Raw genomic sequence first — 24,750 nt, 5'->3', positions numbered from 1 at the left:
GGAAGATATAACACCAATAGCAAACTACTTATATTCAAGAGCTTTCATAAAGACAAATTTTAGTAAAAAGTATTCATTTTAAGTACCAACACAACTTTGGAGCCAGCTTACAGGAGAAAAAGGAGAAGCCAACAAGCCAAGAACCAGTTTGTTTTAAAAATTTTTTTCAGTAGCTAATTTAACCACAACACAATACAGTTAAGCTACAAACTCAGGACAAAGGAAAAGACTGTAAAAATATTCATTGGAAAAGGCTAAATAAAAAAAAGATATAGCAGAGTATTTCAAAAGATTATGACTTCTGTAAGTATTTCTGTCAAGAGAAGATGTTCTTCTGTTCAGTGTATTTTTATCTCAAGCCAAATAAAAAAGCAGCTGGTAGTGCCAGTTATGCTTCTCTGAGGGGTGGGGAGAAGGGGGACACACTCAACATAAATGCACACTCCTCCCAGAATGTCCTTAGCATTTGCTGTAACAACGCAGAAATTCAGACACCAGAAGCACTTATTCTGGGGGGGATCAACATCAGCATTTCATCCCTCTTCATTAATCATAAATTAAATTTGGGGCATGCCAGTAAATAGTTATTCCCTGCCCACCCCCCCCCTCAAGAGAAAAGGGATTTCAACATCATAAGACCACTGCTGACAGCAACGAAGTGAAGCCAGACCTCAATACTTACACTTTTTCATCTGATTTCTACTGCAGATAAAGTAAGGTCCTCAGGTACTGCTTTGGCAGAGGCCATGAATGAGGACAGAAGTATTTTACAGCAATCATTGTTTTCAAAGAAAAATTCAGGGTGGCAACAAAGCAACTCTTCTCACTCAAATCTTTGAAGTGTTTGCCATGAAAGAATAAGCCTCACTCACTCCTATCCGATATACAAAAATCCAAGCCTGTTTTATATTTCCTAACAATTCTCAATTTTGTATTTTCTTCACAGGTAAACTAAACACTGTCATTATACAAGTGACATAAGCAATGAATGAAAAGTGACAGTAGGGAGAAAAACCACTAGTGGCAATAGAAGAGTAAGCAGCTGATCATTCATTCCCTTTTTCACCACCCAGAAATAATAACTCTAAACACTTTAAACCTCAGTTCAACCTGAATTGGCAGTACAATTTATTTATCCATTTTTAAAGAGTGAAGGTGTCTGGCTTCTTCTAGTAGTCCATATTTGTCTGGTTATTTTAAGATCTGATACGAGACCCCATTCCTAAACTCAATAATTATTTATAGTTATAACTCGATATTATATACATTCTCCTGTACTTTGTTACAGGTGCTTAACTGATGCAGGAACAGGAAGATCACAAAACCCCAAGAACCCCAAACAAAGAGAGAGAAGAATATTCAGCAATTTTTAAGATTCTTTTGAAACTATGCTGTGCTAATACACTGTGCTAATTGCTACGCATCAGAGGGAAAATTGTTTAAAAGCAATAGATGTCGAAAAAAAGTCCAAACATGGTAGAGCTGACACTTAACCCTTTGGCAGAAGCCATGCTAACAAGCCAGTTACTATCCTGAAAGGGAATCATTTCAATTCCTTATACACAACTGCATATATTAATAGAAAATAAATAAGACCAAGCACTGTTTTTCTATGTCAATTCAATTAACAGTACACAAGGAAAATAAGTTCAACTAGGAACCTTTTTAGAACCATGAACACATAAGCAGAGAGCTCTAGACTTTGCAGTATCACAAGGAGCAAAACTCCTAAATCTCTGCAGCAGGTTTTTTTTGCCACCAAGAGAAACCTTTAAGCAATTCAAAGAGTTAGGCTGCAATTCAGTAAATCTTGAAACCACTGCAAACTACCTAGTGTACTCAGTTGAGGCATTTTAACTACTCCAAGAATTAAAGTAGGCATTACACAGAACAATACCAAATGATGTGTAACTTTTTAATTAAAACAAAAAAATAACAACACCCAGGAAAGTGATACCAGTTAACCACTGCAAGAAGTTTGCTCTGTATCTTAACGTGCTACCCAAAGAAACGCTTATACTAAAAAGGAAGTATTATTACTTGTCCTCATTATGTTTATTAAACTACACGAAAATATAGCAGCTACATAGCAGACCAAGATCCTAAGCTATAATATTCTTTCAAAAAATATACACCAGTCTGCAACATGCCAGAAAATCTAGTACCCTTCCCCTGCCTCCACCATTAAAAAGTGCTCTGATTATTTGATTTGCTTATTACAGAAGGTATCTTTTCCAAAGATACATATGTATGTATGTTTGTGCATGCACGTGCACAGGCGTGTATGTTATAAGCTATTCGGTTCTTAGAGACTGACTTTGGTAATGACATCACCAGCTCATATAAGGTGTTTGGCAGCTTCAAGAATTTCAGGGATCAGTACAAGTCAACATCCCAGCAGTCTGAATAGGGCCAGCATTCATTTTAAGCTACAAATACTTACTAAAGTCAAATGTTTGTTTAAACACCAAAACATCTGCAGTTAGACAGTGTATCTCACTCGTGAACCCTTAATAATGCTACTTTTTATTAGTAACCATAAAAGTAAATTCTCAAGTAACAAAGAGTTAAGGAGCCAGGATTAAACACAGCCAAAGATAAAATCATTTTAATTAAAGCTTATCTCATGACACATTAGATAGTCCGACTATATTTTCACCTGAGTAAGTCTGTGCAACTCCCCATAAAGGCAATTTAGTCCTGGGTTGACTAGGCTGTTAAAAAACTAAAAAACCCCAAACAAACAAACTAACAAAAACAAACCAAAAGAGGATTTTACTGAATAAAAGATTTTAAGCTCATGACTTTAAGCTTAAACGTGGCATAGCCGTTTCTGATAAGCAGTGTACCTGATTGCTGCTTAGCAAAGTCAAGTCAACTGCAAACAGAAGTATGTATTCCCAATGCTTGCACCAATTATTAAAACTTCCTGAATTTTCAAAGATTCAGTTTCTAGTCGTTCATACATGTAAACTGAAGAGGAATTTTTCCACCTAATGGCATCACTTCAGTAGCACGTCGATTATGATGGATTTCTAACAACTTGCCACCGAAGTCAATGTCAAGAAACTTCAGGATCAGACCAAAGAATGAAAACCTTCTGTATTAGCATCCACTGGAAGGTTCTCTGGAAACAGCAGATCTGGAAACAGTTCTGCACACAAAACCTGATCCTGCTTTCTGTGTCATTCCTACGGGTTTTGAATCATATACTCCTTTAAGGCATGTTCTTTCTTTCACTCATTGCCTTGTAAAAGACTCATTACAAAAAAACAACACAACAAACAATAAGAAGAGAAGCACTGACTAAACTGATAAAACAATGATAGACGCTGCATCCATAGCAAACAAAGGGTGAAAACTTCAGAACTGCAGTCTTCCAAGTTCTTTGTGATAACAGGAAGCAAAATGTTTTCTTGTAGAAGTAAACAACATCCTGACTCCACTTACCTACCCACGAGCAAGGAAATAAGAAATGCCTTCCTCACCAAGGGGACAGACTTTTAACAACTGCTTTAACGCCTAACCCCGGACGAGGGAACCTCCTCAGCAAGTAACTGAGGCAGGACAAGTCTGGAAATCGCTACTCAGCGTCTGAAACGGTGGTGCTGAACCTTTTTCGATAAACCGCGCAAAATTCAAGGGGCGCGCTGGTTCGGGGGGGGGGGGGGGGGCTTAGAGGGGACATCGCCCCCCAGCCCACCCCCCCACCCCCGGCAGCCCCTCCACCGCAGGGGTGGGTAGCGACCAAGAGCAAGTTGGGGGGGGAAGGAAGGAAAGGGGACGGAGGGGGGAACACCGCCCCCCCCCCCATCAGGCTTTACCCTCGCCTTCCCCATCCCCCCGGCCCCTTCTCTTTCTCCCGCCGCCTCCTCCCCGAGCCCTATTCTCCCTGCCTCCCCCCTCATCTCTTTTCTCTGCCTCCTTCTCTCCGTCCCCCCCCGTCTGCCTCCGCTCTCGCCCCGCTGGGGGAGGAAGGAGGAGGCCCAGCACACTCACCTCTCCTTCTCCTCCCCTCAGCTGTTTACCACTCAGGGCTCCTCTAACCCACAGGGCGCCGCCATCTTGGCCCTGCCTCCCCCTCCCCCTCCCCCTCCCCCTCCCCCTCCCATTCACAGACCGCTTCTCCCCTCGAATCCCTCCGCCGCACAAAACTAGTCCCACCTCCCCTCCTCACTTCCCCCCCTCGCCCGACGCCGCGCCGGTCCCTCACCGCCCCGCTCCTCTCTTCCCCCTCAAGGGTCTTTCTCCCCTTGGGAGGCGAAGTCGGGGTAGGGTGACGGCCGCCGCGCCCACCCGTTCTCCCGCGGCGGAGGTATCTTCGGCGCGGGAGCGATGCGGCCCTGAGGAGGTCGCGTGATTCTGGGGGCGGTGCCGCGAGGAGCCCCGGGCGGCGGGTACGTCACGCGGGGCGGGGCGGGGCGGGAGCGGGCGGCGGCCGGTAAACAAGGCCCGGCCTGAGGGGACGGTGGCGGCCAGCCCGGGGGACAGCGGCCCGGCTTTGGGGCTCGGCCTACCCAGAGGCAAGGGCCCTCCGTGTTCCCTGTTTGCCCTCCGCCCGCGGCGCCCCGGGGGTGTGGGTCGGGACCCCGGGTGCCCGCGGGCGTCGGCTGGGCTCGGGACAGGCCGGTTGAGGCTGCCGTGCGGCGGCAGCCGTGAACCTGGTGCCAGATGCCGGCCTGAAAAGGCTTTTTAAGTGCCCGAATGTGCCGAAAGGGAATAAAACGGTCTCAAAAGTGCCTCTCGTGTGTGTGGAGTGACGTTAACGGGACAGCGGTGTGGTCCGTACCGCAGAAGTCCTGGAAGGAAACTCCAGGTCAGGCACCCAAAACTGGATTGCTTTCTGCTTGATGAATATGCAAAGCTCATTTTTTTCTTCCCATTTTGGACCCCATAATGCTTCATGCAAACCATGGACAAGGATTCTTTTTTTGCTGAAATGCAGCAACTATATGACATAAAACATTTCATCCTTCCTTCTAGATAAGGTTTATTTTTCCTTGTGGAGACTCTAGAGTTCAGGAAAGAAGAATGGAAATTACCTCAGGGCAGGTTCTCCAGCCTTCAGTTTTGTATGCCACACCAACAGGTTTTCAACTCAACATTTCAATCCCCAGACCGGCAGGGTCTCATTCTCTAAGAAGGGGCAGTTCAGTGAGGATGCACCGAGGGTCCTTGGCAAGCTGCTGATCTAACTCTTCAATCAATGTGAATTGTCCTCAGATGCTAGTAGGAATCAGAGACGCTAAGTTTGCAAGGTAGAAACTAGGTGTAAGAAAATAAAAACAGGTTAGAACCCCATCTGAGAAGTATCAGTTGATTTTTAACTTCTGAGGCATTAGTTGTGGTGTTTGACAGCTCTCATCCCTGCAGGGCTGTGATAGTTACTTCATGCTGCACCTGCAATAGGTCATCCTGCTTCTGGAGGAGATAGAGTTGCTTGGAGCCAGCATGTTTTTAATCTAGTCCTGCCTTGTGCCTGGCAATTAATATTTATTACAGTCTGGACTGAGTGATGGTATTTTTTCCTGCTGTGCAGAAGACATGTTTATTTAATCTGCCACAGAAAAGAGTGGAAATTAGGATGAGCTTCAGAAAAGAGCTGGAAGCAATTAGTCGTGTTATTTTACTGTGTAATTGCTGTAACATTCAAGCTGGCAAAGAAAACATGGATGCTACAGGAGGGGTTTGCTGCTAGATTTGAAAGGGAAGACGACTGCATTAGAATGGACATGATGTGCTATAATTAACCGGTTTATTATTACTGAGTTATACATTTAATTATTTACTTAGGATGCACTGGAGCATACGCTGTAGTAAGAACTCATGGCAATGCACAAAACAAAACTGTCCTCGGGTGCAAGCAGAACTCGCTGTACATAGCCATATGTACACCATAGCCCGTGTGGGTCAGGGCCAGCAAAAGCCTATGTGAGCCCAGATAAGCCCTTTGCAGCTCTCTGTTCTCTGCTGGCCCTGAAACAAGAAGAGAGAACAGGGAAAATTATATCAACAGGAAGAACATAAAATAAGAATGACCACACGGGGTCAGCTCAAAGGTCCTTCTAGCCCCAAATGCATCTCCGGCACTCTGTTTTTTTTAATTCAGCTTCTATAAATCGCCTTTTGATGGCGATTTCCATGGAGAGGAGAGGTCACAAGTTTAACAGGAGCCATAAACAGAAATCCAGGGAAGAGTAAGAACACAAGCCAAGGCGATAGCTGACTGCGCTCCCATCCTGCAACTATTTGCTCCATAGGAACTCTTGAAGTAAAATAAAGGGTGAAGGGGCAGGCAAGAACTGAACCAGACACAGCAGCGTCCCCATCTCTCTTCAGGCATTCTAGTGTAGCGATAATAGTCATAAAAGAGAGTATCTGTGCCCATTATCTCAGGGATCGGTTTGTATGCAATTATATCTGGGCTTCGCGAGATGATGGCTACTTGGGGAAGCAGAACAGCTGATACAGATGTTTTATTTGCAGCTGCTTTACGCATAGGTTACTGACTCTGGGAGATGTAGTCATCCTCCTTCTCCAAAGAACTGTACCCAGTACTCTTTGGAGCACCTCTGAAATCAGCTAGCCATTGAGGTTTTACTGAAGATGCTATTAGATTTTTTTGCACAACTAGTTTTCTGTAGGTTTTTTTGTGTGGCTGACTTGCTTTTACTGTCTCTAGTTTAAGAGCCACATTCTGCAGCCATTTGCACTTTATGTCAACGGGAAGTCTGTGCTCAGGGGTGCTGGCAGAAGCCAGCTCCAATGTTTCATAAAATAACATCTCAGTCCTTTCAGCAGCTTGTCATTTTCCTGTTTTGTTTAATTCCTGTAACTGTCTTCATATGAAACCCTGAAGCTGCAATGTACATTTTGGTTTTCTGTTACAATGCTTGTTTTTGTAGTGGGAAATGTAATCCTTCAAATGCCTGTGTTTAAGAGGATGCAAATCAGCTTGCTAGCACAATGCCTTGGGAACGTTTCTTTCATGCAAAACCCAGCTAGATAAATAAGGAGGGGAGGAGGGAGAGGGAAAAGGGATTGTTTGCTTCTATAAACAACAAAAATTAATTATGTTCAGTAAATGACAGATGGGTTAAGATGAAAATCTGAATCTTTCTCAATGTGGGTGAAACCTACACTCCTATCTCCGAGTTGCATCAAAACCCATTGCACAGCCTGTCCTGTGCTATGGGGCAATGACAGGGTGCGATGACAAGAGCTGTGACTTGTGGCTGTCCCGGCAGAGAGCGCTAAGGCCAGCACGCCTGCCACCACCGCCTGCCACGGTGGGATGCAAAATACCTCTGCTATGAATCTGAAGTGTCTCTGGACCACATCTGCTCCATCAAGGAAACACCAGCCTACCGCTGACCCTGTTGGAGGGCAGAAAAAAGGTCATTGCTTCCCGGTGCTTTCACTACCCTGAGCTGCAGTAGGAAAAGGGACCCAACTGAGTCCTGGTTTAATGCAACTGACTGTAGAAAACAGTGAAATGCATTTGAAAGCTCACGGGGAGCAGAAGAACTCCATGCTATAAAGGCATTTCTCTGATGGCAATGTCTCAGTACTCAGCACTCAGTAGCTGCATGTATGCTTATATATGTCTTAAATTATAAACTTTTTGGAAAGTATCTTTGCTGTCCCAGTTCCAGCCATGCATGGGGCATGCTGTAAGTGCAGGAGGGGATAACCGAGGACACATACAGCTCATGCCACTATGCACTTGCACAGTCAAGACGATTGTGATAATCAGAGAATAGATGAAATCAAGGAATTACTTCCCACCCAGCCCCAAGCATTTGGGGACATCAGTTCTCCTTGTTTGTCCCCAAATAAGAGTTGTGCCCAAGGATTCTGAAAAGAAAATCACTGCTCTCCAGCTCCTGTTCCCACCTCTGCTAGAGAACAACAAGGTGATCTGAGAAAAGTCACTTGGCCTCTGCTTCTTTCTCCCTCCTTCCACCCTGCCATTACAGGGGGGTTTGCAGGGGGGTTTAGCAGTCAATTATTTCACATTTGCAAATGCATTTTCAAACCTTTTTTGAAAGCAAGTGATAGAAGTGCAAATTCTTATTATCGCTCTTCAAGAGCTTTTTGCAAAGATGCTTGTTAATGAGCTTGCTTAATGAGCTTTCTTAAATCTATATTTATATCCTATATACAGCTGTATATAGATAGAGCAATGCCTAAAATATGTATGGATTGCACACACATATGCCTGGGAAAATGAAGGCTGATTAACACACATCTTTTTCAGTTATTACTGTGCAAGTATTTATTCCTTTTTCCTTGGAAATTGGAGAGATAAAAGATCCATTCTGGAATAAAATAATTTTGTGCATATGTGCTAGATGGTTTTGTTTATGAGACTGAAGTATGTGAGTGTGTGTATGTGAGACAGATGGTGTGTCTGTTTGTGAAAGATATGATGCGTGGATGAATATGTGTAAAAATACAGGTTTCTTAAGAGCTTTTTTTTTTTTTAAAGAAAATACAAAATAACAAATGTCTGCTGGGTACCTTATTTCACTGTGTCATGCTCTTTGTCAACATGACAGAGGAGTATTCCTGCAGAAGGCAAAGCTGCCCCAGAAAGTGAAGGGTGCTGCCCCTAGGGTTTCGAGCTGGGCATCACAAATTCTCTTCAAGTTTTCAAAGTCCTGGAAAGTTTTGATAAGCAAATACTTTCTGGGCTCTGCTTCTCTATTGGCTGTTTCTTCACCGCCAGATTTTGACACAAATAATCTGATTGAAAAATCAGGGAGGGAACAGGGGCAAAAAAAAAAAACAGAAAGAGAGAAAAGGAGAAGTATCTATTTCAGCAGACTGCGACTAAGTGAAAAAGTGGAAGAGGAGTCCAGAGAGAAGACGACGTCTTGCTTGTCTGGGGAGATTTCAAGGCGAAGCCAGTAAAGCAAAGTCCCCCAAACAGGTGATTGATTTATTCTTTTAAACACTTTTAATTTCATTGTTTTTTTCATTTCTCTGATATGTTTTTCTAAGCTTTTTCTTCTTCTTTGCTTGTGTTTGCAAATATGTAACATATTCCACTGCGTAAGTCAGTTGTCCTGAGGATTCCTTTATGATAATGGTTCACTTAATTTTAAAAGGTTCGACTCATTTGAATTATATACCATATACTTACTTCACTCTCACATGTGAAAATGGTAATAATAGAACAAAATATAAAAGATGTGACAATGGTCTCAGATACCTGTGTCCCAGCAAGCTCCATGCAGAAGGAGTAGTTTCTAGGTGTAGACTTTTGTACTTAAGCATTGCGGAGAGGGCATGCTATATTTTTCCTTTTAATTGCTCTTTTGCAAGGCCAGACCTTTAAATTCAAGCAACAGCACACCTCTGCTGACATCAATTAATCTGTGCCAGTTTTGCTAGATGAGAATTCAGTCTCTCCTGTTTAGGATTTTTGCTTCAAATCTATCTTTTATTTTATTATTTTTCCATCCTTTCTAAGTATAAGCTGATTAGTGTAACGATTTTTAGCATATGGAATTAGCTATTTATAGATGCTCCTCATATACCAGCAGATTGATTCAAGACATTAAGCAGGAAAGCAAATGATTTGCAAGTTCGCACAGTAAGTGCATCTATACATTAAGGGGATATAGAATTTGTTAGATTGCACTATATAAGTCTATTTATCCATGGAAGCCTAAGGTAAAGTTTGCTAAAGCCAGTGGCGTTCCCAACATCGCTAGGAGCTAAAAGAGGTTTCTAAAGAAGAAATGCTGCAATTGTATTCTAAATGTTTTTTCTAGATACTACAGATGTACAAGCATTTCCGTTCCACTTCTTGGACAAAATTTCCACCACAATTTGCTGCCCCTGCCATAATGTCCATTTGCCCAGTCTAACCACAGGAATTAAAAATGTTCTGCTCATTTTTCCACTAAAAAAAGCCACATTCAAATTACTTGCCCCAAGTACCTTCATTTTTGCAAGGGTGGACTAGTGAAGACATGATTAATTTTGTTATAAAGAAGTGAAATTCTTTTTTAATATGACTTTATATTTAAAGAGTCAGGAGTCCATAAAGCCTCTTATTTTATTTGAGCTCTTAAAAATTCCAGACACAGGTCATGGCCAGTTTTGTGCTTTTTTCCTCAAAATGTAGCCTTCTGAAAGACAAACTATTCTTTATTTTTGGAAGCTTCACCTTTGCCAGAAAGAACAGAAAAAAGCAATATTAAGATTTAAATATAAATTAAGCAATGGGAAGGAAATAAGCCTCTTTTAGCCTAAAACTTTGTACACTCATTAACTTATATGAAGACATATATCAATTGCAAGTTAAAATTAAGTATTTCTGCTGAGTGTAGTGGGAAAAAGGGTTTCATCTCTACAATTACCCTTGTAAATTCAAAAACAGGATTACTTGAATTTAGAGAAAAATGAAAGCTGTAGAATGGAACTTACGCTGCAAATTGGGTTCCTGATTCAGCGTGGCACAATCTTGCAAACACCTGTTCCCAAATACGGTGTTTCATGTTATGAATCATTTCACTGAAGGAACCAGAGAGGACAGCTCCATAATCTAATTCAGTGAGAATATGAATTTCTTCTAAATTATATCGAAGGGCCCAATCCTGTATTTTTGGGTACTGTGAGCTGCCATGCAGTGAAGTAGGAGTTAGGGCTTCACAAGGAACATAGGATCAAGTGAAATTAGGATCCTGAAGTCAGAAACCACCCCCTAAAAAAACCCAAGCCTTTTAATTTGGTTCTTGCACAATCTCCAGTGTTCCAATATTACTTTAGTTTTACATATGATACTCTGCAAAGTCACTAGAGAGCGTCACTGAGGATGAAGGAACTTTGAGTTGGAACATAGGAGGGGAACATGCAAATACTGGGTCCACTTTCAGATCTGAATGGGGAATTTATAACTGGTAAAAGAAGCCCTTCTAAGGTGCTTCAAGTTAGGTACCCAAAAATAGTGAAGCAGGTTTTTTTTCCCTTGGGTCTGTTTGGCTGTCTTTTCCTCAGGGCAAATTACTACAACATTATTGTACAGCTACTTGAATGGCAAACAAATAAGAATGTCAATTCTAGCCAGCTACTGATTTTATATCCTGTATTGAATCCAAAAAATGCCACGACACTTCCATTTTGGGTAGGCACTCCTGCCCAAGCAATGAACTCCCTTGTGCACTTGCCAGTTAAGGTAGAAACTGCTGCCACAGGGCCTGGCAAAAACAGACTCCATAAAAATAAAGTTTAATTTTTAGCAAAGGGTTGAAGCTAAATTCTGTCAGAAGCTTCAAGGACTTTAAGATGTAGCAGGGTCTGTTATCCATAGCACTACTTTCCCTGTGAAATATAGTTAGCCATTAGTAGCAACTGATCACTTGCTACTGATAATCTTGAGTTTCAAGGAGAGATAGTATTTTTTCCTCTCACAATCTGTGCTTCTAGCTTTCCTCTAACCCAGTTGTGTGAATCACAAAGACGGTCCAATGCAGTTGTTAATTAACTATGCTTTGGGCTCCCAGTTCCTGTTTTCTCTGTAAAATGGGGTGGGGGAAGGTAACTTCCTTTTGTAACGTTCAGTAGTACATTAAAGATTGTTGTGCTCAGTAGAGGCCCTTATCAGCAGTCAAGATACTAGACCAAATTTGACTTTTACATATGCTGGGGCAAACACATCCAGAAAAATCCTCTCGATTCACATGCACCTACTTTCGACCACCGTCAGAAAAGAGGGGCTGTACTTAGTGCCTCTGTGTACTTAGTGTATGGGTACTACCATAAAACACTGCACGCTTGCTTATGCCACCCATCTCCAACCTCTAATTTACCTGGCTAAGCTGTCTGGCTAATGCCATGGAGTCCTCAAGCCATGGGCAGGGACGGTGACCCTTCCAGCTGGCACTGCTGGGTGCAGGCTCTCACCCTACATTCAGAGTTATCCACTGCCGGAGCCTCTTCCTCCACTGTGTAGGAAGCCCAGGGAAATTAACTGGTTAATTCAGGCAGAGAAATCCGGTGTCTAAAGCTTGCTGGTATGAATACGCTCCATTGTGGACACAGTCCTGCCCCACCATATGGGAAAATCCCTTTGACATGAGTTGAAATTCCATGTATCAAGGGTTTGTGGCAGGACTTTTAACTTGGGACACGTCTATATTGCAGAGTGCAGCTCCATGCACAGACACCCCATCTGGGACTGACCAAGAGCAGTGAGACCCTCTGAGCTAAGCACTTCTGCTAGGATGCAAGGTGCACAGGCTAAGCAGAACACACTACTAAAAGGGTTATAACCACTGCAGAACACTCCCGTGTTTGTACCAAGCTGGAGGTATTGCTGTGCCCGCAGCCTTTCGCCAGGCAGAGATACACTTTACTATACTTAGAAGGAACCTCATTAGAGAGTTACAGGACAGCAAATACAGCAACGTACTTCAGTGCCCCTTCCCTCAAGTGCGTACTTACAGTTCGTTCTCAGCGCTGTTTTGTCCTCTTTCTAAAATTAAATTAACAAATCTAGTCTTGGCCTCTGTTTTCTCTTATTCATCTCAAGTTATATGCAAATTTCCTGGAAACAGGCAAAGAAAAACAGGTGAGTCATTTCAGAAGAAAAAATGGCTAGAGACACCAAGAGTTATCCCTGAAGTCATAGAAGAAATAGTGGGAATCCTGGACCGGATTTAGACAGCTACAACTGCATTTCCAAAGGCAGCTGGGCTGGTGAGCACCTGACTCTCACCAACAACAGTGGGCTTGGCAATCCACCTGTCCACAGCAGACCTCGCTGTGTGAATTCCACCATACACATACCTGCAGCCATAGGCACCACTGTAAACATGGCCCTCGGACCTTTAAACAAAACACCACCGGGCTATGTAATTATATTTAGCATGCAGGGATAGCATGGGCACTTCTGCACCCTAGGGAGCAGACCTTTTCCATCCCTGGCTGTTTGGGATTCCAGGAGCCCACACTGCTCTGTCCTGACTTACACAGACACTTCAGGTCATTCCTACTTAACAGGAGCAAACTTTGGTTTGGTTGGGGTTTTTTTAGTAAATAAGTAGGCTACACTTCAACTGCTCTCAGGAAAAAACAAAACTTAATACTGCACTTTCCCATCAACAGAAAGCCAGGACTTACTGCTGACTTTACATATGAAATATAGCAACATTTGCTTTTGCTGCTACTATCCTGAACAATTCCAAGGGAAAATGCAAATATGTATGCAAATAAGGCACCAGCTGATATTGCCATACAGAGCATTAGGCCTGTTGTCATACTGCCTACATGAGAACAGTTAGTAGCCATGGGGAGAGGGCACAGGGCGGGCTGGGTTCTGGGTAGTAAAGATAACAGATGCATTGCAGGAGAATTTTGTATGATTAAATTTCAGCATTTTATGTTTGTTCCTAACCCGTCATTTCAACGGTCTATGATATTTGAGTCAGATCCAAAAGGTAACCTCTCTCACCCAGCACTTCTGCTCTGCCTCTGCTTGACTGTTGTTGGTCAGCCAGAACACAAAATACTCAAGCTACGGCCAACAAGGAAACCCACCACACATCATGGCTGTGGGGATTTTCCGCTGTGTCTCTCCTATTGATGTTTTTTCTATAATTATTATTTGTATAGCAATTTCACAGAGGAGCCCATATCATGGCTTGGGACTGCGCTCTTCTAGGTGCGATACAAACACTAAGACCCTTTCTCAAAGGGGTGATCTCCAACCCATGGTCCCCACTGTGTCCTCTCAGGGAGATTAAGGTCAGAGATGCACTGTGTCCTGTAGCCAGAGCAGAGAGCTACAAGAGAGAGCTCCTGGCTGCTAATGTACCTTTGCCACAGGCCCAGTTTTGGTCTGTAACACAGCACCCAATTTAAGCGTGCCTCTGTTTTTCCACCTACAACATAAAGATAGCAGTAGTTCTTTGCCTCAACCTAGGAGTAGGTTGTGAAGTGTAATTTTTACGGAGTATACTGTAATCTGCAATCCAATCTTCAATCTGCCGTCCCATCTCTACATTCAGTGGCAGAGACTATCTCACAGTAAGTTTTTCTGCTTAGCCCCCTCCACAGCTATGTGTTTTCCCCAGAGTTGAGATCCATCAGGCGCCTAAACGCACACAACCACTCCCTGCTCTTCAGTTGGCTGGAGGGACCTTTGAGATGAACTCTGTCTCCCTAGTTGAAGAGTTTTAATTCTCATCACTGCTGCATACAGGGCTGATGTGCTGGGGAAACAAATGAGAAATTACCCCCCAAACCACAGAGATTTACCTGCTGTTTTTCTGTGTTTCTGCCCAGGCAGTGAATGGAAAATGCCACGTTCTTTTTTGGTGAAGAGCAAAAAGGCTCATACCTATCATCAGCACCGCTTTGTGGAAGATGACCTGCCTATACTCATGTGGGATCCAATAACCTCTCCCTTCACTGGTGAGTTAATCCATCCACTGGGCTTCTAAGAACACACTAAGGCAAATTAATAATTGAGTGGGCAAGCTAAGGGAGTAGGATGAGTGAGCCAAAGAGCAACTAAGGGCTTCCACACAGGGATGTCAATCTAAGGACAAGCTGTTCCCCTACAGTGTGCCCTCTTTCTCTAGGCTAAATCCACACTGTCCCACTGAAATCAAATTTAGATCCTCCCTTTGTTTCCTGCTGGGTTGCTGGGGACGTTTGAGATATAAGATTGCCGTGTGGAGTTGGTCACGTTTGGGAAAGATGGCTAACTTCAGGCAACTAACAGTTGGGAAAAGAGCTTGCACTTGGTTGTCAGTCTTCTACAAACTCACAACTCTGCCACCTCGATCTCCAGCTTGCTATGTTCGCTGCCCACATTCTCTCTGGATCTACATCTTCTCTACCTCAGTGTGTTACCACCTCCTCCTGATGATTTGCAAGGAAAGTTACAGCTAGAGTGAGCAAATACTAGTGATACCCTAACAGTGACTGTGAAAGGAGTCCTACACACTTAGAGGTGAAGGGCCAGCTGCTATATACTATATTAACACCAACAAACACTGCTTCTGCCTCCGCCTGCTGTCCTCCCTCTGCTCCTGTTCATGCTCTCCCACAGCCATCCATGCAGTGGCAGGGCCAGGTCAATTATCTTCTTCTTTCAGGCACCATTCAAATTTTCTTTATTCAAATCTAGGATCAACTTATCCTTTGTTCTAGCCCTGGCTATCAAATTAGAGTCCAGCCCTATGATAAGTTTGATAAAAAAGAAAGGAGGTGACATTTTAATTTCAATTCCTGCCATCATCCTTTGGCCATTTGTTGTGTTTCTCTGGCACACAAGAGGGTTTGGACAACAGGTGAATATTGTCCTTCAGCAGCCCAGTCCCATCTCTAGCAGAAAGGAGGCACATGTATTGGACCTCTGTCCATTTTAGATTCTTACTATAAAGTCCAATTCTAACAAGTGCTGGTCGGTCTCTTTAAGGGCTGGGACAAGCATGGAGAAACGGGAGTGTGGGCAGGAGGAGACAAGGCTCTGTGGTCACCTTTGCAACTGCGTAAGCAGTTACCTCCCCTCTCTGCTTCCCTACGTGGCTGTCCATAAATTCAGGTTAACAATACTGAACTCTCTTAGGAGAGGGGTGGGGAGGTTAATAAGTTAGTGATTGTTAGTTACTCACACAAACGAAAATTATTTTAAATGGGGAAATGATTCTTACAGACATGTGGCTTCTAGAGTTAATTTTCTCTAACTATATAGGGTATCAAGTGTCCTATCATTTCTTCCCACCCCCCTTTACCTTGCCTACCTCATCTTGCTTGGAATTTCCCTTTGTCAGCAACGGGGCAGACCTTGATTGCCGTGCTGATTGCACCACTCTGCACTTATTCAGGGAATTGAGCACGGGCTCATGTAGCCAAGCATGAGTTCATACATAAGTACAAAACTCACCTTAATAGACTCTTAACAGCTAGAATAAACTAACTGTGACACTACTGTGTGATTACAGCCATAGGAGACAAGACACCGGAGGATACCAAGAAACAGGACCTAGAATGCCTGGTTCCAAAACAAGAAAAGGACCCATCTGAACTGAAGGAAGAAAGTGTCCCTGTCCAGTACCTGAGCAGGATGCTGCCAGGCCCTTCAGCTCAAGGTCTGCTACCCAAGACCACAATTGCAAAAGAGGTCAGGGCTGGGCTGGCTTATGGACAAGCGGGTCCGGATTTTCAGTAAATGGCAGCTCTTATTTTGACATCAACAGTCAAACTTGTCCCAGGCAGAGCTCATCAAGAGCATTCTGTATTTCCCTTTATGATTCTGGTCTAGATCAGCATCTCTCTGAAGGATGACGCTATGATTCCCAATGAGTGAGCCTCCAAATTTCAAGGACTAATGGAGCTCTGTGCTATATGGGCCAAGGCAGGTGTCCACATGATACTTGTTCAAACACCACACGAAGCAGGGCTAGTAGGGGGGGTAATATTCCCTTAGCATCCCCTCTCCCATAAAATTTCCTCAGATTGAAATCAAAGTCATAATAGGAACTTTGTATGGGGATCAGGATTTGAATCAAAGGAGGAGGAGTTACCAACTGCAACTCCCAAGGTCAGGCAAGACATTAAATGGGGGAGTGGAACCTGGGGAACTTTTTTACTGGTGCCCAGCTGCAGGCAATGGCATGACACTCACTTCTCCCTCTCCTTTGCAAACTCAGAGATGGCCATCCCAGGTCTGCAGATCAAAGACTGCAGTAACACGACAAGCACCCCTACCTTCTACAAAACCGGCTTTTCTTGGGATGCTTTCCATTTGCCATACAGCTACCGACAGATGTCTTCTACCATGCAGTCAGCCCTCTTAGAGCACCCAGTTAGCCTGTACGGAAGCCACCTCCTGCCAAGCACCGAGCCCCCTCTGGATTACAGCATGCATTACTCCTCGGACATGGAGACCTACCACTGTGTGAAGTGCAACAAGGTGTGCCACAGAGGAGAGCCTCAGGGATGGGGAGGGGCTGGAGTGATTTTCATTGCATACATCAGCATTTCACTGGGTTACACCAAAGTGCAATGCATGCGGCTCAAAATGGGTACCTACTTTTTCTCCTGACTAGGGGACAAGGGCACTAGGAGTGATGCAGTTCACATGGCCCATGAGAGGGAAGAATCAAAGAAAGAGAAGGAACTGAAAACAGAGATGGAGGCACAGCTGCCTCATGCCAAAAAAATCACTGGCATTTTGTTTTGCAGGTATTCTCCACTCCCCATGGACTGGAGGTCCATGTCCGAAGGTCTCACAGTGGGACCCGACCTTTTGCTTGTGAAGTATGCGGCAAAACCTTTGGACACGCTGTAAGCCTGGAGCAGCACACCAATATTCACTCCCAGGTGGGCAGCATGTTTCCAAAGAACCAGCTCTCCAGAGCTTATGAGTGTTGGACCTTAGCTGTTGCTTACTCTGTTATAAAGGAAGCGACATTTCCTAGGTTACAAATGTGATGGCTTTCCTGTAGCACCCAATGACAATGATAGGAGCTCTGAAGACCATAGATTTTGGTCTCACAAATCTCAGACTGCCCTTGAGAATACCTTGGATGGGAGGGGAGGATCGTTGCTACTGGTTCTTCTGTGCCTCGCCTCCTCCTAAAGGGTGCAGGAGTTTGGATCACGAGATGTAATCCATTTCCATAAGCAACCCTCCCCACATTCTCTTTGTGCTGCACCTAGCACGTCAGTCCATGAGCTGAGATTTGCTTATCAAATCTACTATTCTTAACAGTCTTAGCACTCTTCAAGCTCTGTCACATGTCTTGCAGCCACATACATCCCATGATTTTCTTTCCCTAACAGGAAAGAAGTTTTGAGTGCAAGATGTGTGGGAAGACATTCAAACGTTCCTCCACCCTCTCCACTCATCTCCTGATCCATTCAGACACACGGCCCTATCCCTGCCAGTACTGTGGCAAGCGCTTCCACCAGAAGTCGGATATGAAGAAACACACTTACATCCACACCGGTGAGAAACAAAATATTCCCAATAAGAAAATGCAAATTAGAATCCATCATGTTAATACACATATATAGTCCCCAGACACAGAGATACTGGACCAGGGATCAGTGTCCAGAGGCACTGGAAAGTCATTCTTCTCTGTGCAGTAAGACAGCAGAAGGTCTAAGCATCACTGAGATGCATGTCCTCAGTGTGACCAGGAGGTGGTTATTGACCAGCCTTCAGTGCATGTCATGGTTGTACCCAGCCCTGGATGCAGACAGGGCATGGGTCGCACAGCTGGACAGGACTGCCTCTGGTTCTTTTCACCCTCTGGTGCTGAACCAGAGTGCAGACACATTAGCACGACAGCTGGGCTGGCAGCACCCTGATGCCTAAGCATAGCCAGTGAGGTCTGAGTCTACTAAAGGGCATTTCTACCTCCCTTCTCTCACCTGTTAAAGTGTTTCTTACCATTTTCTCTGCCCTGCAGGGGAGAAGCCCCACAAATGCCAGGTATGTGGCAAAGCCTTCAGCCAGAGCTCCAACCTCATCACTCACAGCCGCAAGCACACAGGCTTCAAGCCCTTCAGCTGTGAGCTCTGTGCCAAGGGCTTCCAGCGCAAAGTGGATCTACGGAGGCACCGAGAGACCCAACACAGTCTCAAGTGAGGGACGGCTCCAGGTGTCTTCTGGAGCTCCCACTGCCAGTGCATGCTCCAGGGAAGAAGAATCTCCCTGGCATCTCCATCCAGCGTGTGGCTGCCCACCTCATAAAGCTCATATAGCATCCTATGTTCCCCTGGGGACTGGAAAAGTCATGTTACTGGCTTTGGTGTTCTGGCACTCCAAAGCCTTGCACATCCCAGTAGGTGACAAAGAAATGTGTGGGAGCTCTCACTTTTCAATTACAGCAGGTACCAGCCCGGATCTGACATCACCTGCTCAAGTGCAAATCCAGAGAAATTCCTCCAAGATCACCTTTACTCTGGATTTACACCGTGTGCAGAATCCAGTTCATCAGACTGACCAGCAGCGAGGTGGGAACTCCTGGGCTAATGGCAGCAACAATCTGTGCCAAGCTAGTGCTGTAACCATGTTCTGCTTTGATGGTTAGGAAGATAAGGCTAGGGCATGCAAATAGATTGCATTCAGTGAGCTGTGTTCAACCTGGACAGGGCTTCTGCAGAGACTTGCCCAGGTCATAAATTCTGGCAACAGACACCTAAAGTAATTTTCTTTCAGCGGAGCATTTACTGTGATCAAATGACAAGTTAACTGTGTTGTATTTTTAGCTTGGAGTGGGAGGAAAATACTGAAAAAACAGCTCCTATCCCTAGCTGATAGCAGGGGTCTCTAAATGCATTCCTCATACGTACCATGCTGCGGAGATCCCGGGGTTAGTGGCAACCAAGCAAGCTCCAGGAAGAGCCAAGTCACAGCACTAGGCATAAGCTAACAAGCCCCATGTCTCAGTACCATGCGAGAGAGACTGGCTGCTCTTGGAATCCAGGCTGGTATGTCCCACAATAGTTCACTGCATGCTGGACATACCAACTTGGAGCTGTCCTGGGCAATCCTGTGTCACTGTATGGTCAGGAATGGCCCTTGGATATCAATGTCGAGGGCCAGAGTTCTGCTTTCCAGCGACTCTTAAAGGAGGAAGTGATCTAGACTGTACACATTGGCATAGTATGCAAGTACCTTACAAATATTATACAGAGAAGTGGTATTTCCTCCTTTTTCCAGGTCTAGGGGTTGAAGCAAAGCACTGGAACAAGTAAAGAGCCAGTTTCCCTCCAAGCTCTAAGTTCTCACTATATAACCTTTGGCAAGTCACTGCACTGGGCTTTTTTCTCCACCCCTCCTGGTGATGTGGAGTCATTCACTCAGGTTTGTAGAGTCCCTTGAGTTCTTAACAGGAAGGACAAAGTATTATTATAGCATTAAAAAGCCAAGCGCTTTCAGTTAAGCAGGGCATTGTAGCAGCACACAGCCCACTCCGTAACTACATCCCTGAACACATGGCCTTGGACAACGACACTGGTGGGAAGCAGCCTGAAGAACAGGCTGTGGCACTAGCCATTTCACTCCAAATGCTTGTGAAGGAAGGCTGCCATCACGGGCAAAGAAGAAACATCCAAGTGGAAAATTCATTTACTGCCAGGAGAGGTCTGTCCTACCCTCAGTTACACTGCTGTAAATCCAAAGCCATTTTTCTAAGACCTAAAATGTAGTTGCCCCTGTTTTATGCTGTGCCTAAGCTGTTAGTTGTTAATATGCATTCTGGAAGCTCAAAACAGAGTCTGTACTCCTGGCTTTACTTGTACACTGTAAATATGTATTTATACTTATTCTAATGTATATTTTTATTGCACTATACCAGACAGTGACAACATGTACAGGCCTGCTGGGATTTATCTGATAAATCTGTTCCCTCTTGGTAACTGGGCTAACACAGTGTATTTCATGTTAAAACCATCCATTTCAAGAAATGAAATATATATATACACCTCACTCTGGAGATTCAGGCAGTGGGGATGGAGGGGCAAAGGAGAAGGGAAAGAGTACAACATTGCCCATACAGTTCAAGTGGAACTAAAGATGGAAATTCATATGCAGAACAGGGCTCCCATCAGGAACAAAGCTCCCAAACTTAGACATGAAAGAAGTCAGATCCAGGGAGCAGGGGCCTGTTGGCTACAGAACAGCCACGAACAACGCTCAAAGCCTGGGATCAGGGGACATTGATCTTCAGAGACAGATTCGTGCAGAGTCCCAGACAGGCAGCAAGTCAGCTCTCCAGAGCAAGAGGGCTGTGCCACCACAACCACATCAGATGACACGGGATTGTGTACCAGCAGATGGTGTTACCGAAGCCCCCATTAAAACTCTGTTGGCCTTTCCTGGGTCATGCCAGAACCTGGTCAGGACAGGGACTCCCAGGGAAGGTGTATAACCTGTGACGGAACTGGGCTTAGGGAACTGGTCCCCAGCTCCTGACCATGACACCAGGCATGCACGCACACACATGTGAACGCTCTCACACATGTACACATGCACAAGCCTTACTCAAGGTAAAGTAATTTCAGCTTATTAAAACCGCTGCCAAAACTGTGTTGTTATTCCCCTTGTACCCCACAAATCTGCAAACAGAATAATTTAAAGAGCATGTCAGCGTCTGAACTGCTCAGGAGTGAATACCCTCCAGCCCCAAAACACACGGGCACACCAGTACAGACTTCCCTGTCTGTGTCCTGGGGACAGCAGGTGTGTCTGACTCATCTGAACCTCCCCAATTTTGGCCATTCGGGGGGGGGGGGGGGGGGGGGGGGAAGTGCTGGCACACACTGATCAGCACTGTGGCAAGACTGCTTGTAAAACCGCTCATAAAAACAAATCAGACAGCTGGTTCTTCTGAGCCTGCTGAACAAGGGCTACTGTATCCATTAGATTTCCATTCCTATCTTTGATTTCCAGGGTACAGAGGAGGTATAACCTTCAACGGGCAGCTGGGGTCTCCTGTCCTAAGGCTGTGCTTCTCCAGCCTGCTTCTCCCTCCTAACAAAGCACAGATCACCCCAGTCCTGTCTTTTATTTCCCCAGGACTCTAGGGCAGGCAGCTGCTTTCACCATTTTTGCGATTTCTGAGCCCAGAGATTACTGAAGAGCAGTTACACTGGAGAAGACAGTGTCAGCCTTACACTTACATTTGTGAGGAGCCTGGAGAGCACATCCCCAGGAGACGCAAGGACTGCTTTAGATGGATGGGCAGCAAGTAGAGAAACACACTGGGATGGCCTTAGGCAGCGTGCTGCCGCAGAGCCATGCTCAGGAAAACATGTCTGTGGCCAAAGCAACCTGGGGGGGGGGCAGGCTGACCCACTCCCACAGGCACTGGGAGTGTATCTCCAGAAACACAGGCTGTGGATGGAGGCCAGCTGGCAAAGGCACCTGTGAGACAGTACAGCCAGAGTCAGGAGGTGACCTGGGACGGGAGGAAGAGCAGAGGGAATTAACTTAGAGTTGCCACTAAGGCACTACAGTTTCTTCCCCCAGAGTAACAAGGTGCCACTTTCAGACCCCTGGGTAACACTGCCTGAGCCCCATCCTTCCTTTAGGACTATGGATGTCAGCAACCCAAAAGAAAAACTAGGCAGAGCCCCACAGCCCCTTGTTCACTGCAACCCCTGATCAGGGAGAGCCGTTTCCCGAGGAAGAGGATGGAAGGACCCAGCTTGGCTCTGCTCCGGAGCAAACAGCGGCACCCTGCATGGTTCCCCGGGCTTTCATCTGCACCCCCTGAAGCTCTGGAAATGCAGGTGAAGGAGCGAGGAAGGAAGCAGTTCTGGCATTCCCCAAACCTCGCCACGCCAGGCTGGGGGAGAGCCTTCCCCTCCCAACACGGCACCAGCCACGGGCAGGCCTGCTGCATGGAGCAGGCAAAGGGCTTCCCTGATCCTTGCAGCTACTGAATCCACACAAGGGTTACCCAGGGATGCTCAGCACCTGTCAGGATCAGGCCATGGTCGTCACCAACTCCAAACACACCTGGCCTCGCTCTCCAGCCATGCAAATCTTCCCCAGTTCTGACCACTCTGGAAACAACCCCTTTCCCACCATGTCCCCTTGCATCAAAAAAATATTCTCGTCAGTCAATCAAGGAAACAGATAACAAAAAGCAAAATCTCAACTAATCTTTGTGGCTGAAGAAAGAGCTGATTGTTTTTGCCTCTCTCTGAGCCCGCCCTGTATCCTGCACTTCCCCAGTCCTCTTCACACCTTCTTCCCTTTATTGCCAGGGAAAGAAAATCCTGGTCTTTGGGCTGTTTTGTTTAGCAAATGAGGGACATGCAAAGCAATAACCCTGGGCATCTGTCAGAAGGAGAGAGGTGCCTCTGTGTCTTCCAGACAGCCTTCAGGCGCTGAGAGCAGCAGCCCAGAAATACTATGATCAAGGGTAGATTTAAGTTTGGACACAGGATGCATCTTTCTCTTCCTAATGAAGACAGAGGCACAGAACACCTGCAGGAAGCAGAGGTGTGTTCCCAGCTAGCACAGCATTATGCTGGAGCTTATCTTCAGGTTGTATTAACCTCCATGGAGTGGAATAATAAAGAAGGCAAAACCCTGAAGTTTTCACGTGGTGTTGGCAATGGTTAGGGAAGGCCTGAAAGGAGCTGAGAGGAAGGACAGGGAAGAATTAGGCTCCAGTTGGGTACATGTTTTATTGGAAAAAAAATTACTCGCTGAGTCCAGTTGCTTCCTGCCCTAGACCTCCTGAGAAAGCATTTTCAGTGAAAAAAGATAAGAGCAGAGTCCCTTGTCCTCGCAGCAGGTCGTTCCCCCAGGGCCACACAGCCGTAGGTGATGGGGACACACCAGCAGGTTAGTTCTAACCCATCAGCACAGCACACAAGGGGAAACCTGAAAGCTTTAGACAATCTCCCAGAAATAGCTGCATACATACGTTTCCTTGTGAACATTCCTGCCTGCCGTTAAGGGCCTAACTTGGGAACAGATAGGGAGCTTGACCTGCAAGGCTGCTACAGAATAAAAAAAGCACGCCCCACACAATTTTTTATCACTTATTCTGCTCACAAAGCAGAGATGTTTTTCCACTTTTGCCCTGGAATAGCACATGCACACGGAGAATACAACCCAGAACAGCCACACCAAAATTATTCAATGACAGTTAAATCAGTCAGTTGCCTCTGTGCTGGATGAGACCTAAGAAAATGCAGATCCCTGCAGAGTTCCTGACCCACCATCTTTTAACTAACAGTCACCATGGACACACTGATCTTAAGGCTGCAACCCTGAACCGAGACTTGAGATCTGTCACACGTTTCCTGCATGACCTCAGGCAAGCCATGAGCGCTGGATTTCTGAAGTTGTTCAACACACTGTGAAGCTCACAGAAAGCTTCACCCCATCTGTGAGAGGAGGATAATTCCCCCTCTCCTCTTCATTTCACTTGTTTATTTCAACGGTAAGATAGTCAGGAACAGGACTGCCCCTCCTTATCTTCTACATACAGCACCTCGCACAATGGAGCCTTGATCTCGGCTGGAACGCCCAAGTGCTACTGCGATACTAATAACGAGCAATAGAAACTTAATTCGGCAAAGCAACCTAATTCTGTAACTGGCTTAGAAAGAAATCCTCTAAGCGTGCACAGCGAGACCCCTACATTAAAACCACTAAACTGCCAGATGAGCAGAGAAACAGGGCAAGCAGAAACACCGAGAGGATAAACCAGCCATGTGCAGCATTTCCACCGGTGAGCAATATTCCAGGGAGAGAGGTAGACCTGGGTATGGATGCTACGAACATCCCACTTGATGCCCTCATTTTAAAGGTGTTGCTTCAATACAAGCATTTTTCAATCTGGTCCTTGGGCTGATTTTGACCTGTTGGCCGAAGGGTGATCTGTGTTCACCGTACCAGATGGCAAGGCAGGCAGAGAGCAGAGTCCCTACGAATGGGGAAATCTGAGGCTGGGGAGGAGCTGAGCATGCACTGGGCTTAGCTTTGGTCTGATAAGTTTATCAAGCACTGCCGGCTGCTAACTGTCAGCCGGCAAAGCGGGCCTGTTAGGGAGGAGGAACAGCTCCCAGGGCAAGATAGGACAGCCCATGCCTTATCGGAGTGCCTGAACCAAAGAGAGAACTGGAGAGTGAGCACTTTCCAACCACTTCATCTGAACAACAGACAGATTGGCAGGAAAGGCCTGTCAGCCCTTTGCTTCTGCCACCCAGGCATCAACAGGGAGCCCCCATCCATGCAAATAACCCTGGTAA

At 45.4% G+C, this 24,750-nt stretch overlaps 2 protein-coding genes across 8 annotated transcripts in view; one reads left to right on the top strand and one right to left on the bottom strand.

Moving 5' to 3' along the window:
* The window catches only part of TSC1 (TSC complex subunit 1), a 28,830-nt gene extending 24,507 nt beyond the window's left edge, over nt 1–4,323 (bottom strand). For 2 of the 5 annotated variants that reach the window (XM_052814162.1, XM_052814161.1), the window contains exon 1: nt 4,000–4,090. The gene's annotated coding sequence lies outside the window, so the exon portion shown is untranslated. Of the gene's footprint in view, nt 1–3,999; nt 4,099–4,213 lie in introns of those variants that run through there. The other 3 variants (XM_052814159.1, XM_052814158.1, XM_052814157.1) reach the window with 3 other exon arrangements.
* Nucleotides 4,324–8,645: 4,322 nt separating this feature from the next.
* GFI1B (growth factor independent 1B transcriptional repressor) lies at nt 8,646–24,746 on the top strand. Of its 3 annotated transcripts, none has more exons than XM_052815958.1 (7): nt 8,646–8,935; nt 14,303–14,427; nt 15,966–16,112; nt 16,674–16,936; nt 17,209–17,346; nt 17,809–17,974; nt 18,441–24,746. In XM_052815958.1, exons 2-7 carry the CDS (start codon nt 14,313–14,315, stop codon nt 18,617–18,619), a joined length of 1,008 nt encoding a protein of 335 aa, XP_052671918.1. In that variant the 5' UTR covers nt 8,646–8,935; nt 14,303–14,312; the 3' UTR covers nt 18,620–24,746. The 3 variants fall into 3 exon arrangements, with proteins under 3 accessions (XP_052671918.1, XP_052671917.1, XP_052671916.1); XM_052815957.1 differs by having other exon boundaries at nt 8,649–8,935; nt 14,299–14,427; XM_052815956.1 differs by lacking the exon at nt 8,646–8,935 and having other exon boundaries at nt 13,501–14,427.
* The last annotated feature ends 4 nt before the right edge of the window (nt 24,747–24,750 follow it).

Source organism: Harpia harpyja, chromosome 19, assembly GCF_026419915.1.
Source record: "Harpia harpyja isolate bHarHar1 chromosome 19, bHarHar1 primary haplotype, whole genome shotgun sequence".
In the NCBI taxonomy this organism is placed as follows: Eukaryota; Metazoa; Chordata; class Aves; order Accipitriformes; family Accipitridae; genus Harpia; species Harpia harpyja.
Note: the sequence above shows the minus strand (reverse complement) of the source record. Positions and strands in the feature narration are given on the sequence as shown.

What these genes read in the sequence shown, in the direction of transcription:
- GFI1B (XM_052815956.1), top strand. Translation starts at nt 14,238, where the DNA reads ATGAGAAATTACCCCCCAAACCACAGAGATTTACCTGCTGTTTTTCTG. An exon ending in ACACCAATATTCACTCCCAG is followed by an intron (nt 17,347 to 17,808) that starts GTGGGCAGCATG and finishes TTTCCCTAACAG; the next exon opens with GAAAGAAGTTTTGAGTGCAA. An exon ending in ACACACTTACATCCACACCG is followed by an intron (nt 17,975 to 18,440) that starts GTGAGAAACAAA and finishes TCTGCCCTGCAG; the next exon opens with GGGAGAAGCCCCACAAATGC.